General features: G+C 37.7%; 1 protein-coding gene across 1 annotated transcript in view; it reads left to right on the top strand.

The window, feature by feature from the left end:
- The window catches only part of LOC150091547 (cholesterol transporter ABCA5-like), a 389,022-nt gene extending 372,426 nt beyond the window's left edge, over window positions 1-16,596 (top strand). The window contains exon 28 of the mRNA XM_090376152.1: window positions 16,373-16,596. Within this exon, the coding sequence (XP_090232278.1) occupies window positions 16,373-16,426 (54 nt within the window). The 3' untranslated portion in view covers window positions 16,427-16,596. The remainder of the gene's footprint in view (window positions 1-16,372) is intronic.
- Window positions 16,597-16,846: the final 250 nt, after the last annotated feature.

Here is a 16,846-nt window from a genome sequence, read left to right as displayed (position 1 = left end):
AACCATCTCAGTATCAAAGCCATGGAAGTTTCCAACACAATCTTCCCATCTTCACACTCCATTCATTGATTTTTGTTGCACTTCTTGCCAGGCTCTAACAGTATTTTCAATGGCATGTTTAATTTTGTATGCTTTCCAAAATACTTTAAGGCTTGGAGCATTCTTCCTCTCATTCATAGCCTTAATAGCCAGAGTGAAATTCCTCCTGATGTAATAGGCTTAAAGCTACTCCAAGCCCTGTTCCATTGGTATTGTGGACAGACATCGCTGGACAGTGCAGTGTTGAGTCAGTTTGGTGTGACATAAGCATTGGGAGATCAAAATTGAGAGTAGGAGTGTGCTATAGGCCTAATGACTCTGATGAGTATAATAAGGAACTGTACAGGGAAATAGAGTGGGCCAGTAAATCAGAGAGTCTTATAATGGGAGATTTTAATTTCCCAGATATTGACTGGAATTTGGGGGCTGGTTACTCACACACTAGCAGGGCTTTTGTGGATTTATTGGATGATTGTTTTCTACATCAGCATGTTCGGGAGGCAACTAGAGGGAGTAATACTCTTGATTTGATTATCAGCAGTGATTCTTCATGCATTAAGAATCTGCAGATAAATGAACCACTAGGTGGCAGTGATCACAGTGTGCTGAAGTGGGAGTTACTGAAAGAGGTAACTACCATTAGGGGTAAAGGGAAGGGTTATTGCTTCCGTAAAGGCGACTACGATGGACTGAGACAGTATTTAAATTCTATACAGTGGGACCAACTGATGATGTTACCAACAGCAAATTCAAAATGGGAAGCATTCAAAGAACATATCTTGGAAGCTACTAGGCTTTACATACCAACTAAGAAATATTGTTCAAGGTTTAGGCCAAAATGGATGTCAGATGAACTAATGAGGCATATGGCAGAGAAGAAAAATGCATGGGATACTTACAAATTAACACATGGCACAGAAGCCTATGATAGATACAAGTTGATATGCAACCAAGTTACAAAGGAGGTTAGGCAGGCGAAGGCAGATTACGAGAAATCCTTGGCAAGGGATGCAAAGAAAAACAGCAAAGAGTTCTTTACTTATGTAAACTCTAGAAGGAAGGGGATGAATCAGATTGGTCCACTTGATATTGATGGGTCAACTGTTGATGATCCTGCTCAGGTAGCTAACAAACTAAATGAATATTTTGCATCGACATTCACACATGAGGAGTTATTCAGCAAGGGGAATGCCAGAGGTGTATTCAACTCTAGCAGTAAGCTACAGAATCTTGAAATAACTGGGAGTAAAGTGGAGGAGAAACTGTTGAAGATAAACACAAGAAAGGCACCCGGGGTGGATGGGATCTATCCAGTTATATTAAAGGAGGCAGCAAAGGAAGTAAGCAAACCCTTAGCCATAATTATGAGAGCTTCCTTGGACTCAGGGGAGGTACCCATAGACTGGAAATGTGCAAATGTGACCCCAATTCACAAAGGAGGATCAAAGGCTGACACAAGTAATTATAGACCTGTGAGCTTAACTTCTGTTCCAGGAAAATTAATGGAGGCACTGGTTAAAGAAGCACTGCAGGATCATTTAGACAAGACTTCAGTTATAGCTCAGACACAGCATGGTTTTGTTAAGGGGAAGTCTTGCCTGACCAACTTGATTGGATACTATGATGCAGTCACAAAAGAACTGGATGCAGGGAATAACTTTGATATTATATACTTGGATCTTAGAAAGGCTTTTGATACTGTTGCACATGGAAAACTGCTACACAAATTGGAGCAGTGTGACATTGGAGGCAAATTGCTGCTATGGATAAAGGGGTGGTTGAGGGGGAGAAGACAGAGAGTGGTAATCAATGGACACTGCTCATCGTGGACTAATGTTATTAGTGGAGTCCCTCAGGGCTCAGTGTTGGGTCCATTATTGTTTTCTGTATTTATAAATGATATTGATGATGGTATATCAAGCTTAATGTCCAAGTTTGCAGATGATACAAAGGTTGGCAGGGTTGTCAAGGACACTACTGACACTATGCTGCTGCAACAGGATCTGGAAAGGTTGAGCAGATGGGCTGAGAGGTGGCAAATGAAGTTTAACATTGACAAATGTAAAGTACTACACATGGGAAACAGCAACCCCAGAGCAACTTATCAACTCTGTGGTACTACACTGACAGTGGTAGAGAATGAAAGGGACTTGGGGGTGATTGTGCAGGCAGATATGAAGTTCTCTGAGCAGTGCAGACGGGCTGCAAGAGTAGCTCATGGAGTATTGTCAATGATATACAGGAATTTTTCCAGCAGGGATAAGGAGGTGATTATTCCATTGTATAAGGCAATGGTTAGGCCACACCTAGAGTACTGTATACAGGTCTGGAGGCCTCATTTCAAGAAGGATGTAGAGCTGCTGGAACGAGTACAAAGAAGGGCAACAAGATTGGTGAATGGAACAAAGGGGTGCTCTTACGAAGAAAGGCTTAAGTTTTGCAAGTTGCAGTGTCTGGAGACTAGGCACCAGCGAGGTGATCTGATAGAGGTGTATAAAGCCTTGAATGGTTTAAGCATGCTCAATGCTGATGGGATTCTTCCTCTAGCTCAGAAAAATCACCTGAGAGGGCATAAATTCAAATTGAGGAAAGACAGATGTAGGATAGACGTGCGGAAATTTGCCTTTAGCCAGCGGGTGGTTGGTTGGTGGAACAGACTGCCATCCCTTGTGGTGGAGGTTGATAGCCTAAATAAGTTTAAGGCTCAGCTGGACAGGTATTTTGAACGAACAGAGGGGTGAAGTGGAAGTGGGTTTTTTTTTTTTTTTTTTTGGCTGATGCTGCATAAGCTTGCTTTCTTGCATCAAATGCCTCTACTAATGCTAATGCTAATGCTATTGAGGTTCTATTAGTATTGTGGGGCATAATAACTACTTTCATATTGGCACTAAACTCGATGAGAGGAGAGGGATGTGCATTATCCAATAACAAAATAGCTTTATTAGAAATGTTATTGGCTGCACGGTTGTTCAGCTCTTGCACAAAAATAATTCAAAAACAATGTTTGGAAAAGATTTCTAGTGACCCAGACCTTCATATTAGATTTCTATAATACTGACAATCTTGATTTAATAAATTGCTTAAGAGCCCAAAGATTTTCTGAATGGTAGACTAACAGGGGCTTCAACTTGACATCACCAGCAGCATTCATACCCAGTATCACTATTAATCTATCTTTTGACACTTTTAGCCAGGCATGAATTTTTCTTTCCTGGAAGTAAAAGTTTTCTGGCATTCTCTTCCAAAATAGACCACATTCATCAATGTTAAACACCCATTGAGGGATGTAGCCTCCTTATTCAATAATATTCAAAAGGGCCTTCTTAAATTTTTTGGTTCCCTCCACATCAGCACTGGCAGTTTCCCCTGGGTAGCAATATTATACAGGTTACAGTACTTTATCAAACCAGCCATTAGTGGCATTAAGGCTTTCGGCACTGGATCCATCTAGCACGTTTTCTTCAAATCTTCATACAAACTAATTGCTTCTCTTGAATTACTTTAGAATTTAAGGGAATTGTCCTCTATAAACAAATTTAACAACCTTTGATCTCAATCATGATTGAAGGTCTAGATAAATTTATTCATTATACTTAATTCAGAATCTGGACACAAATTTTATTTGAGATTTTTAGGTAAAAATGCAATAGCTAGTTTTTCTAGCAATGTTACAAATAAGCATCACTTATTGAATATAACCAAAACAGAGTTGCAAAGGAGACTTAGGAGGGGATGATTATGAGTCATCATAATTATGAATCTTGTTATGAGAGCTGTTATAATGGGTTGCACATGTTAGTTGTAAATTGTTATCTGTGTGCATAAAATGTACAACCAACCTTAAAGGTTGGTTGTGCATTTTATTTTCTTTGTATAAAGTAATCAATATGAACAGATGATACTACCATGGCCCTAGTGAATTCATCAGGCAGTTTATGCAAAATCAGAGAGATAACACCAAAATCATGATGTTCGTCTTTAATAAAATTAGTTAAACATGTCCATTATCTCTATATCGGATGCCACTTCAGAGATCATGACAGAAATTGGCCACTGCATGTGTGCTACATAGTGTGCTATGTAAAACTCATTTAACAGATGAAAGAAAGAAGCACTTGTCATTCACTGTTGTGATATGATGTGAACCAGTGAATTATCAGCTTCCTTTTTCCAATGAAGAAGAAGCAGACCCAAGGAAGAGTCAAGTTAAATTGCAAAGAGTAGTACATGGCAGCAGTTCCCAAACTGTGCAGCACAGCACCCTAAGGCATCACAGCGAATTCACAGGGGCACCGCAGGATATTTTAAATTTTCAAGGGAAACACAGCAATACTCGACATGTAAGACAGTGCGTGAACTACTAGCTCGAGGTAGTTCACAGTTTCAACATTACTTAAGTTGTTTGGACCTAACTACTTAATAAACGGAACTGTTAGATATTTATTTTGGCCTAGGGCCCCCCCCCCCTCGTGAAAAAAATTACTGAGACACTAAGGGCACTGTGAACCGAGAAAGTTTGGGAACCTCTGGCATAAGGCCATACCTAATTGAATAAAGTGAACTTAATTGAAGCAAACTGCCTACCAAGGTGGCTGATGTAGAGTTTGGTAAAATTCAAAGGGGGAACTGGTTAGGTACCTTTTTTCCTTTTACTCCAAATGCAGAAAAAAAGTCTGCTTCCCCTTCCATAATTTAGCCATTCTAATACTAATGCTAATGACCTAATATATGATTTAGAGCAACAGGCAAAACGTTTAGGATCAAACTGCGTTATTTAGGATTTTGCTGGCATTTTATGGTATAAAAGATTTTCTTTGCATATGTGACTTGATATAATTTGAATGATGGAAAAATTGTGATTTGAACACAAAGCTGAAGAATGGCAGCTATTCATTGATTTATCTGAAATGAATTTAAAGACTGTGTTTTTACTTATTAGAAACACAAAGCCTCCAATACTTGTAGCTCAAACCCAGTCTGTTAAAATGAAGAAAACTTAAATGTGTATGTTCCAAATATAGAGAACATGAGGGGGTGATACACAGACTAAAAGATTACCAGTGGCCCCAGGCAGAGACAAAATTGATTCTTCACTCTGTTTCTATTAGAATGAGCAGCACCCTGGAAAGCAAGGTGCTGAAGATTTCCAGGACTGCTGGGAGTCATAGTGGAACAGGTAAATACATGGGCTGTGTTGGGATAACTAAGAGTAGAAACAGGTGCATGTATACCAATGCTAGGAGTATAGTTAATAAATTTGATGAGTTTGAAGTACTGGTCAAGATATCAAAGGCAAATATTGTTGGGATATCAGAGATGTGGTGTCACACAGATATAAGCAAAGCAGAATTGTAATTTGTGCAGTACAGTATGTTTGTAATGTTTGTTCAATATGTTTGTAAAGGATAGATAGATAGGACAGGAGGGGTTATCCTGTTAATTAAGAAACACATAAAATCTAAGGAAGTGCATCTAATTGACATTGGTGGACAGTGAATCAGTTTGGTGTGACATAAGCACTGAGAAAGGGACAATGAGAGTAGAGGTGTGTTATAGGCCTAATGACTGATGAGTACAATGAACAATTGTGCAGAGAAATAGAGTGGGCCAGTAAATCAGAATGCCTTATAATGGGGAGATTTGAACATTCCAGATATTGATTGGAATTTATGGGTTGGTCACTTGCCCACTAGCAAGACTTTTATGGATTTATTGGAGGATTGTTTTATACAGCAACATGTTTAAGGGGCAATCAGAGGGGGTTATACTCTTGATCTGATTATCAGCAGTGATTATTCATGCATTAAGAATTTGCAGATAAACGAACCACTAGGAGACAATGATCACAGTCTACTGATGTGGGATTTACTTAAAGATGTAACTACCATCAAGATTAAACGGAAGGGTTTTTGTTTTCGTAAAGATGACTTTACGAAAACAAACATTACAACGTAATGAGCGATCTTACGTTACAACGTAAGATTGCTCATCGGTGAAGAAAGGATATTAGAGCTGGAAAAGGAAGTAGAAAATGTGAATTGGAATATTATTGGTTTGGCTGAAACAAGAAGAAGAAGAAATGAATCACTTATAAGTTTATCAAGTGAAAATCTGCTGCACACCAATGGAAACAGTGAAAGGAGCGAAGGTGGAGTTGGCTTTCTTGTCCATACAGATATAAAAAACAACATTTTGGAATTCAAAAGTACATCACCAAGGGTGTCAAGATTAATACTCAGGATTTCTAAGAGGTACAAGCTAAAGATTATAATGATTTATGCACCAACATCTAGCCATGATGATGAAGAGGTGCAAGAAATGTACACCGAAATTGAGTCTTCTGGATGAGCAGAAAACCCACTACACTATCATTATGGGGGACTTCAATGCTAAGGTTGGAAAAAGACAAAACAGCACAGAAAGGGAAACTATAGGAAATTTTGGAATTGATGAAAGAGGTGAAAGACTTGTGGAATTTGCAGAATATCAAGGATTGTCAGTAATGAACACATTTTTTCAAGAAAAGGGTGAACAGAAAGTGGACATGGAAGAGTCCAAATGGATTAACAACTAATGAAATCGACTTCATCCTCACTAACAGAAGATATATCATGAATGATGTTACCGTCCTGAATAAGGTAAATGTTGGAAGTGATCACAGAATGGTAAGATGTACACTTCATATAGATGTAGGAAAAGAAAGGAAAAAACTGACTCGAGTAAATAATACAAACGTCTTTGAGATAACAGAAGAGGAGAAAACGCAGTGTGTACTAGAACTTAAGAACAAGTTTGTGCTTCTGCAGACTGCTCAGAACCAAGATATCAATGAGGAATATTACAGCTTTCTGAAAGTGATAAAGCCCAAGAAACCTATAGGGAAAAAGAAATCCAAAGAAGAAAAAATTAGTCAGGAAACACTTGTTACGATGAACTGAAGGCAACAAATGAAGAGCACGATAAACACTGACAAGGAAAAAATTGAGTATACCGATTTATGTAAAGCCATTAGAAAGAGACTCAGAGAGGACATAGAAGATTTAACACAAGAAAAGTACAACAAGCATTAAGGGAAAACAAAGGACTTAAATCAGCAGCCATGATCAATAATACAGAAAGACAAATGATACTGAAACTGAAGAATAGTGATGATGTACTTATAAATAGCAGATGACTAATATAGAGAATTATGCAAGGAGCAAGGGAATAATGAAAGCAGTGGGGAAGATGGATCGCAAATTAGTAACACATACAACATACCCAATATTCTTCCTGATGAGGCAGAACATGCGTTGAAGAAAATTTTGTTGTTATTTGGTTTTTAGGAGCATTAGCAACTAAGGCCATATTGCTCCGAGGATATGCGGTGGTCATTCCCCGACCATTCCGCATCCTCCGTATTTGGTGGGCACGGGCTCAAACCCTGGTCTAATCAAGAAGCGTGTGCAATGCACTGCTGCTCCTGCCCATCTGGCTACAGGGGCGCCATTGAAGAAAATGAAGAATCAGAAAGCCCCAGGAGAAGACGAAGTTACTGTAGAGTTGTTAAAATTGGGAGGAAGAGACATGGCACAAAAACTGGCAAGACTCTTCACAAAATGCAGTAGAAAAGGTGTGATGCCTAAGGAGTGGAATAATGCAATCAATATTTTGCTGCATAAGAAAGGAGATAAATCAGAAATTGGAAATTATAGACCAATTAGCTTGTTATCCCACTTCTACAAGTTGTTCACAAGAGTCATTACTAACAGATTAGAAAGAATACTTGATGAGAATCAACCGAAAGAGCAAGCTGGCTTTAGGACAGGATTCTCAACTATGGATCACCTTCACGTAATATCACAGCTAATGGAGAAAGCATATGAATATAAAACACCATTATGCCTGGCATTTGTGGATTATGAAAAGGCATTTGACTCCATACAGCATAAGGCAATGTTTCGTGCACTGGAAAGACAAGGAATTGATACCCCATATATTATGATTTTGAAGAAAATATATGAGAGTGCTACCTCCTTTATTAGACTAGACAAAGACAGTAGCAAATTTAAAATTGAAAAAGGAGTTCGACAAGGAGACACAATATCTCCGATGTTGTTTACTGCTACCCTTGAGGAAGCTTTCAGAAGTTTAGACTGGTCGCAGAAAGGAGTCATGGTGAATGGAGAGTACCTAAACCATTTACGATTTGCAGATGACATTGTGGTCATAAGCCATGATCCCAAAGAATTAGAGGAAAATCTTAATCAGTTATGCACAGTTAGTAAAGATTTTGGATTAAAGATGAATATGGCTAAAATAAAATTAATGATGAACAAGTATGCCACAGAAAGGGACATAATTATTGAAGGAGCAGTAATTGAAAAGGTGGAGTCATATACTTATCTGGGACAAGTTATTAGCTGTAATAATGATAAATGACTGGAAGTCAAGAGAAGAAGAAATTTTGGATGGATAGCATTTAGGAAATATAGTCACATACTGAGGAGCAATATCCCAGTTTGTCCGAAACATAAAATAATGAACTAATGTATACTCTCCACCATGACTTATGGAAGTGAAACTTTGGCACTCACCAAAAGAATGGAAGAGAAGCTGAGAAATACACAGTGAAGAATGGAACAAATTATATTGGGAATCAGACTGTTAGATAAGAAGAGAAACACATGGATTAGGCAGCAAACTCAAGTAAAGGACATTCTTATCAAAACTAAAGAATTAAAATGGTCTTGGGCAGGATATATAGCTCAAAGACATGATGACAGATGGACTAAGAAAATAACAGAATGGTACCCGAGAGGAGCTAGAAGAAAACCTGGAAGACAAAGGTGGAGATAGATAGATGAAATTCATGAGTGTGTGGGTAGTATGTGAGTAAATGGATGGCCATTGCACAAAACAGAAGGAACTGTTTTGTGCAATGGCCTTCATCCTGCATGGAATGAAAATGGTTGATGATGAAAGCCAGTTCCTTTTTAGGAATTGGCAATATCCAGCCAGTTCCTAAAAAGAGTGACAAATCCCTCCCATCCAATCGTCCCATTGCAATTACTGCTACTCTTTCTAAAATAATGGAGAAATCAATTAACCGCCAACTCTTAAACTACCTAGAAGCCTTCCGTCTGATCAACGATCGGCAGTATGGATTCCATCAGTGTCGATCCACTGGTGATATTCTGGCTTATGTTACCCATTTATGGACTAATTCAATGGAAAGGTTCAGTGAAACACAAGCAGTTGCTCTTGACATCTCTAAGGCTTTCGATCATGTTTGGCATAAAGGTCTGCTAAACAAGCTTCCATCTTATGGTTTGCCAACTTGTTCTCCACTAATGCCAACCGGCATTAGTGGAGAAGTCTTCTAACTTCTCCACTAATGCCGGTGTCCCCCAAGTTCAGTTCTTTCCCCCACTCTTTTCCTCTTATATATTAATGACCTTCTTCCATTGACTGGAAATCCTATCCATAGTTTTGCTGATGATAGCACATTGCATTCCGCTTTCCATTTTGAGAAACCTTGTCCACTCAATCAGCTTCAACTTCTCGAAAATGTGCTACCAATTCCTTAAATGCCAATCTCCAGGTAATTCTCCAGTGGGGCAAAAACAACTTAGTTGATTTCTTCTTCCAAACAGCTGTTCACTCTTTACAAATTGCAAATCCGCCCTACCATGGAATATTGTTCCCACATCTGGGTTGGTGCCCCCAAAACCTCTCCCAGGCTTCTTGATTCTGTTCAGAAGAAGGTAGTTAGGTTAATTTATGATTCATCTCTAACAGACTCTCTCCACTCGCTGTCTCATAGACGTACTGTTTCTGCTGCATGCCTCTTCTACAGATATTTCCATGGGCACTGTTCTTCTGAATTGGCTTCTATAATTCTCGCTCTCTCTTTCAAAACAGTCTGAACACGTGCCGCCACCAGCCAACATCCATTTACTGTCCAACTTCAAACTCACAGAACCAACTTTTCATCTTCCTCGTTTATTCATTCAACTGCCATTTTTTGGAACAACCTTCCTTCATACGTATTTCCTGAAAATTACAGTCTACATAAGTTCAAGTCCAATGTCAACAAATATCTTCTTCTGTGTTCTCAACCTCCAACCCAAGCATGGTACTAAGTACTACATGTTCTAATACCTCTCGTGTTTGGGGTTTACATTAAAAAAAAAAAAAAAAAAAAAGGTGACTATAGTGGGATCAACTGATGATGTTAAAAACAGTGAATTCTAAATGGGAGGCCTTCAGGGAATTAATTTTGGAAGCTTCTAGACTTTTCATGCCAACTAAGAAATACTGTTCAAGATTTAGGTCTAAAAGGAATTAAAATGAACTAATGAGGCTCGTGGCAGAGAAGAAAATTGTGTGGGATGCATATAAATTAGCAGGTGACACAGAAGTCTATGGAAGATATAAGCTAGTCTGTAATCAAGTCAAAAAGGAGGTTAGGCAAGCAAAGGCTGATTCCAAGAAATCTTTGGCATAGGATGCAAAGAAAAACAGCAAAGAGTTCTTTACTTACGTAAACTCTAGAAGGAAAGGGATAAATCAGATTAGACCACTTAACATAGATGGGTTGATCTATGTTAAGTGCAGATGATGCAGATGATGATCGTGCCCAGGTAGCTGATAAACTGAATGAGTATTTTGCATGTACATTCACACATGAGGAGTTATTCAAGGAGGGGAATGCCAGAAGTTTATCAGACTCTAACAGGGAGCTAAGTGATTTTGCAATAACTGAGAGCCAAGTGGAGGAGAAATTGTTGAAGTTAAACATAAGGAAGGCACCTGTGGTAGACGGGCTCTGTCGAGTTACATTAATGTAGGCAGCAAAGGAAGTAAGCAAACCCTTAGCCCTAATTATGAGGGAGATTCCTTGTTCTCAGAGGAGGTCCCCATGAACTGGAGGTTGCAAATGTATCACCAATTCACAAAGTGGGTTCAAAATGTGACACAAATAACTATAGACCTGTTAGTTTAACTTGTGTTCCAGCTAAAATAATGAAGTCACTCGTTAAAGAAGCATTGCACTATCATCTAGACAAGACTGCAGTAATAGTCAAGACACAGCATGGGTTTGTTAAAGGGAGATCTTGTCTGATCAATTTGATTGGATACTATGATGTAGTCACAAAGGAACTGGATGCAAAAAATAATTTTGATATCATATACTTAGATTTCAGGAAAGCTTTTGGTACTGTTGCACGTGGAAGACTGCTGTACAAATTAAAGCAGTATGGCATTAAAAGTAGGTTGCTACAATGGATAAAGGGATGGTTGAGTGGGAGACGACAGAGAGCGGTAATCAATGGACACTGCTGTTCGTGGACGAATGTTATTAGTGGAGTTCACCAGGGTTCGGTGAACTCCACTAATAACATTAGTTTGGGCCCATTGTTGTTTTGTGTATTCATCAGTGATATTGATGATTTATCAGGCTTAATGTCCAAGTTTGCAGATGATACAAAGGTTGGCGGGGTTGTTAATGACAGTAAAGACAATATGCTACTCCAACTGGACCTTATCTAGATCCAGTTGGAGTAGCATATTGTCTTTACTGTCATTAACAACCCCGTCAACCTTTGTATCATCTGCAAACTTGGACATTAAGCCTGATAAATCATCAATATCACTGATGAATACACAAAACAACAATGGGCCCAAACTAATGTTATTAGTGGAGTTCACCGAACCCTGGTGAACTCCACTGAGAAGTGGCGACTGAAGTTTAACATTGACAAATGCAAAGTACTGCATATGGGTAGAAGTAACCCCAGAGGAACGTACCAACTGTGTAGTACTATACTCAGGGTAGTGGAAAGTGAAAAAGACCTGGGGATAATTGTGCTGTCAGATACTCAGACGGGCTGCTAGGGCAGGTCATGGAGTCTTGTCTGTGATATATAGGAATTTTGCTAGCAGGGACAATGAGGTGATTATCCTGTTGTACAAGGCAATGGTCAGGCCATACCTTGAGCACTGTGTACAGGTCTGGAGGCTTCATTTTAGGAAGGATGTAAAATTGCTAGAATGAGTACAGTGAAGGGGGAAACAAGATTGGTGAGAGGAACAAAGGGGTGCTCTTTTAGCAAGAGAGAGAGTGGCTTAAATTCTGTAAACTGCAGCATCTGGAAGCTAGGCACCTGTGAATTGATCTGACTGAGGTGTACAAGACCTTGAATAGTTTGAGTAGGCTCAATGCTGATGGGATACTTCTACTTGCTTAGATTAAGAACCTGAGGGAGCATAGAATCAAATTGAGGAAAGACAGTTGTAGAATAGATGTGCAGAAGTTTTCCTTTATTCTGCAAGTAGTTAATTGCTGGAACAGACTTCCATCTGTTGTTGTGGAAGTTGATAACTTAAATAAATTTAAGGCTGAACTAGACAAACATTTGGAATGATCAACTTAGTATCCCTCTAACAGTGTGACCAGTCTTAGAAGTTTTCAAACCTCCCATATATATTGAATACTTATATAGCCATATACAGTGGATCCCTGCTTTATGATTGGTTCACTGTACAATCAAATCATGAGGACTCTCCATGATAAAATACCATTCACTATACAATATGTAGTAAGGGCTGGTCATTGTGATCACATTTGCTAATTGAATTTTAATTCTATTAAACGGCGATTCTAATAAGCAAAAATAGGAGGAATATTATACAGACTATAAAAGTAAAGATATAAACCATAAATTTACACTTTTATTACCTTACCAATTAACAAAATTAAATGATACGTGAAAATTGGAAAAATATATTTTCTGCAGGTTAGCAAAATAAAAAAATATTTACACTTATATACATAGCCTAATTAATACTGTAATATGTACATACTAACTAATTGATATTTCTTTTCCCTGACATTTATTTATTTATTTTTTTTTTGTTGTAAAATTTAAAACAGTAAAAAAGATAAACAACCAATAACAAAGAACATGTATGCACAAATTGCAACTAACACGATATGTGCAAGTGAGTTACAGAGTAACAAGTTTACGAAGATTAAAAAAATAGGAATGAAGAGAAGATTCTGAAAATTTATTTGTTTTTTATACAATCAAAGATTTCATAGAAGGGGAAACACGTTTCATCATAATAACGTAAAAACCCTCAGAATTCCAGCAATCAGTGTTTTCGCAAATGCAATAAGATCGAGTTTACTACCTGTTTATAATAGATTGCACTAACAGAAATAAAATTAGTGCACTGGTGCATGAGTATGGTTTTTCCCAGTCAACCATTTTTACCATAGTGAAACAAAAAGAAAACCTTAAAAAAATTAAAGTGTTGAATCTAACACAGTCCAAAAAGGCAGAGAACTGATTATAGAAATGGAAAGGCTTTTGTTGCAGTGGATAAAATAAAAAGAAATGAAGGGTGTTTAAGGGTGAAGAAATGAAAGAAATGAAAGGCTGAACAATGCATTTTTAAACATGCAAAGCAGATTTTTGATGATTTAAAGGCTAAAACACCTTAAACTAATGATACGTGATATGGGGACTTTAAAGCCAGCAGAGGTTGGTTCATCTGTTTTAGGAAAAGGTCCAATATTAAAAGTGCCATAAGGCATGGAGAGTCTTCTTTTGGAAAAGAATGCCCAGGCAAACATACATCACAAAAGAAGTCTCCTCATTGCCTGGGCATAAGCCTATAAAGGATATGAAGGCTTACTCTGCTATTGGGGTCCAACACCTTTGGAGATTTTAAACTTAAACCAATGTTGGTTTACCACTCAGAAACTCTAAGTGTTTAAACAGCAAAAGGTCATCAAAGGAAGGTTGGGTGTCTTCTGGAGATGTAACAAGAAGTCCTGGGTGGCAAGACACCTCTTATGAATGGGTATTTGAAGTGTTTTATTCTTTAGTCAGAAGTTCCTTAGAAAAGAACAAACTTCCTTTAAAGGCGCTGGATAATGCTCTAGGCCAGTAGTTCCCAAACTACTGAGATCTATGGACCCCTTCAAAAATGAAAAAACGTTCGCAGCCCCCCCTATATATGCGTGTATGCATATGTTTCTCTCTCTCTCTCTCTCTCTCTCTCTCTCTCTCTCTCTCTCTCTCTCTCTCTCTCTCTCTCTCTCTCTCTCTCTCTCTGTGTGTGTGTGTGTGTGTGTGTGTGTGTGTGTGTGTGTGTGTGTGTGTGTGTGTGTGTGTGTGTGTGTGTGTGTGTGTGTGTGTGTGTGTGTGTGTGTGTGTGTGTGTGTGTGTGTGTGTGTAAACACTGGGGTTTCTGAAAAGAAAATTCAAAGTTTTATGTTTAAAACAACTCAACTGTATTCTTATTTTTACATAAATATATAATAATAACTTTATCTATCATAAATTTGCTATGCATAGCACGAATAATTTGACCAGTTCCCAGAGGATTGTTTTGTGGACCCCCTGGTACTGGTCTACGAACCCCTAGGGGTCCACGGACCCCAGTTTGAGAACCACTGCTCTAGGCCATGATCCCAAACTTTTCTGATCTCTGGAGGAGCAATTTGGCTTTGTTACTGTCAATTTCTTCCCTCAGTACCACCCCTCTGCTTCAGCTGATGGATCAGCAAGTGATTGCCAACTTTTAATTATTTATACGAAGAAGATGCATGCCAAGTACTTTGAAGGGGCTTCAGGAGACAGGACCATCACCTTAAAGGAATTCTGGAAGACCAGGTTTAACATCTTAGACTGTGTAAAAGTCATTGTGAATTCTTGGAATGAAGTTTCTGCTCAGTGCCTCAATGCAGCCTGGAAGAACTTGTGGCCTTCAGTCATCCATGATTTTGAAGGATTTGAAGCTGAAGGTGTTCTAGAGCAGGAAATTATCACTCTTGGTGAGTCCTTGGCTCTTGAGGTTGATGTGGAGGAGTTAATTGAGGACCACTGGAAGGGAGTTTACAACAGAGGAGCTCCAGGAATTAGAGCAGATGAGTGAGCATGAGAGTGTAGAGGAGGATGACCATGTAGCACTAACTCAAGAAATTAAGGACATGTTTGCTACATGGGACATTGTGAAGAGAACAGTAAGAACAGTAACATGGGACATTGTGAAGAGAACAGTAAGAAAAAAACCCAGATATTGAAACCACTGAATTGATGACCTGCAAATTTGAAGACTCATTGAATTTGCCTTAAACAAACTTTGGACAGTTTTTATACCATAAGTAGCAAGAGAAAGCGATTGGAAAGAACACCAGATCCTGAAGGTTGTCCTGATATCTTGGTGGTAGAAGATTCTCCTTCAACTTCATCAACTCCACCCCCACACCACCATTGAACAGCTTTTCCGGTGTAAGTTAAATGAAAATTACCATTCTTGTTTTTTTAATGTTTATAATTATCATTTTAGACAACATTTTGGGGGGAGGGGAAATAAGTAAAAATGTGGCACCATCAGCATTTTTTATCATTTTTCTTTTTTAAATTTGTACTGTATCATGTTTTAATATTTATTCCAGTGTATAAGATGCAACAATTTTACAGTGACTTTTTTTCAGATAAAAGGTGAGTGGTATACATTGGAAAATATGGTATTGAGTATTCTATATAAAACTAATACAATTTCCATTATAAAAATCACCTTTTAGAGAGTTATATAGTGAAATTTTCAACTGTCAAGGTCTTGGAAAGAATTATCAAAAAACAATGTGTTATTGGGTTCACATTATATTTTCACAATACAATGGAATGGATTAATATTGTAAAACAGGGGTCTACTGTACTTATGGAATATTTCTCCCAAATATGGAGTGGTGCCCCAAAATCTCTCTCAAGCTCCTAGACCATTCAAAAGAGGGCACTCAAGTTAATGACATTTCTTACAAAATATCTTGACTTGCTTCTTGACTTGCTCACAGATGTTTGGTTTTTGCTGCATGCCTCTGCTATAGATACTTCCATAAGCACTAATGTTCTGAATTGGTATCTACAATTCCAACACTCTCTTCCAGATGAGTCAAAACACATACTTCAACTAATCAACATTCCACCCACTGTCCAACTCCAGACATACAGAACTAACATTTCCTCTTTCTCATTTATCCCTTCTACTTGTTTTTTTGGAACAACCTTCCTTCATTTGTATTTTCAAAAAATTACAGCCTACAGAAATTCAAATCTAATGTCAACAAGTATCTTCTGTTTTCTGAAACTTCTACCCATGCACGTCATTAAGTACTATAGGTACTTAATGCCCTTCACATCTGGGGTTTTGATTTAAAAAAAAAAAACTTGTGAAAAATGTATCACCTTATTTATTGATTCATTCTCATGTAATATTAAATGCTGTGCATAATTGGATTTTTGCAATATATATATATTTTTTTATTATTTAACAGGTATTCCTACAATTTGCTAAAGAGCAGGAGATGAAGGAGACAGTAAATGTTTGAGCAAATTTTTATTTCTTGTGATTTATATTTCAAAAATCAGGGATTTAAAGTCAAGTCATGCATACACAGTATTAAGCAAGAAATGTGATATTTGTTTTATATTCTATTTTTATTGGAGTGTCAAATTACATGTTATATTTTGCTGAGTATTTTTAATACTTCTGTTGTTATACCAGTAATTTTATTTTATATATTTATCTTTAGTTTTGCCATCCATACTTCAAAATGTGTTAAAACATGTTTAAAAATATGTTGAATAAATTAATAATTTTATGTATTTAATTTTATTAAATTAATTATTAAAAATAACATTGAAAGAAAAAATTTATTTCACAGATTACCATAATAGGTTTTTCATGAATATGTATCCATACATCTGCATATATTATTCAGTGTCCATTACCATTGATTGATACGTCA

The sequence above is a fragment of the Mastigoproctus giganteus genome, chromosome 1, assembly GCF_048544385.1.
Source record: "Mastigoproctus giganteus isolate SK-2022 chromosome 1, ASM4854438v1, whole genome shotgun sequence".
Lineage (NCBI taxonomy): Eukaryota > Metazoa > Arthropoda > Arachnida > Uropygi > Thelyphonidae > Mastigoproctus > Mastigoproctus giganteus.
The sequence above is the reverse complement of the archived record's forward strand: the minus strand, read 5'-3'. Positions and strand labels throughout refer to the sequence as shown.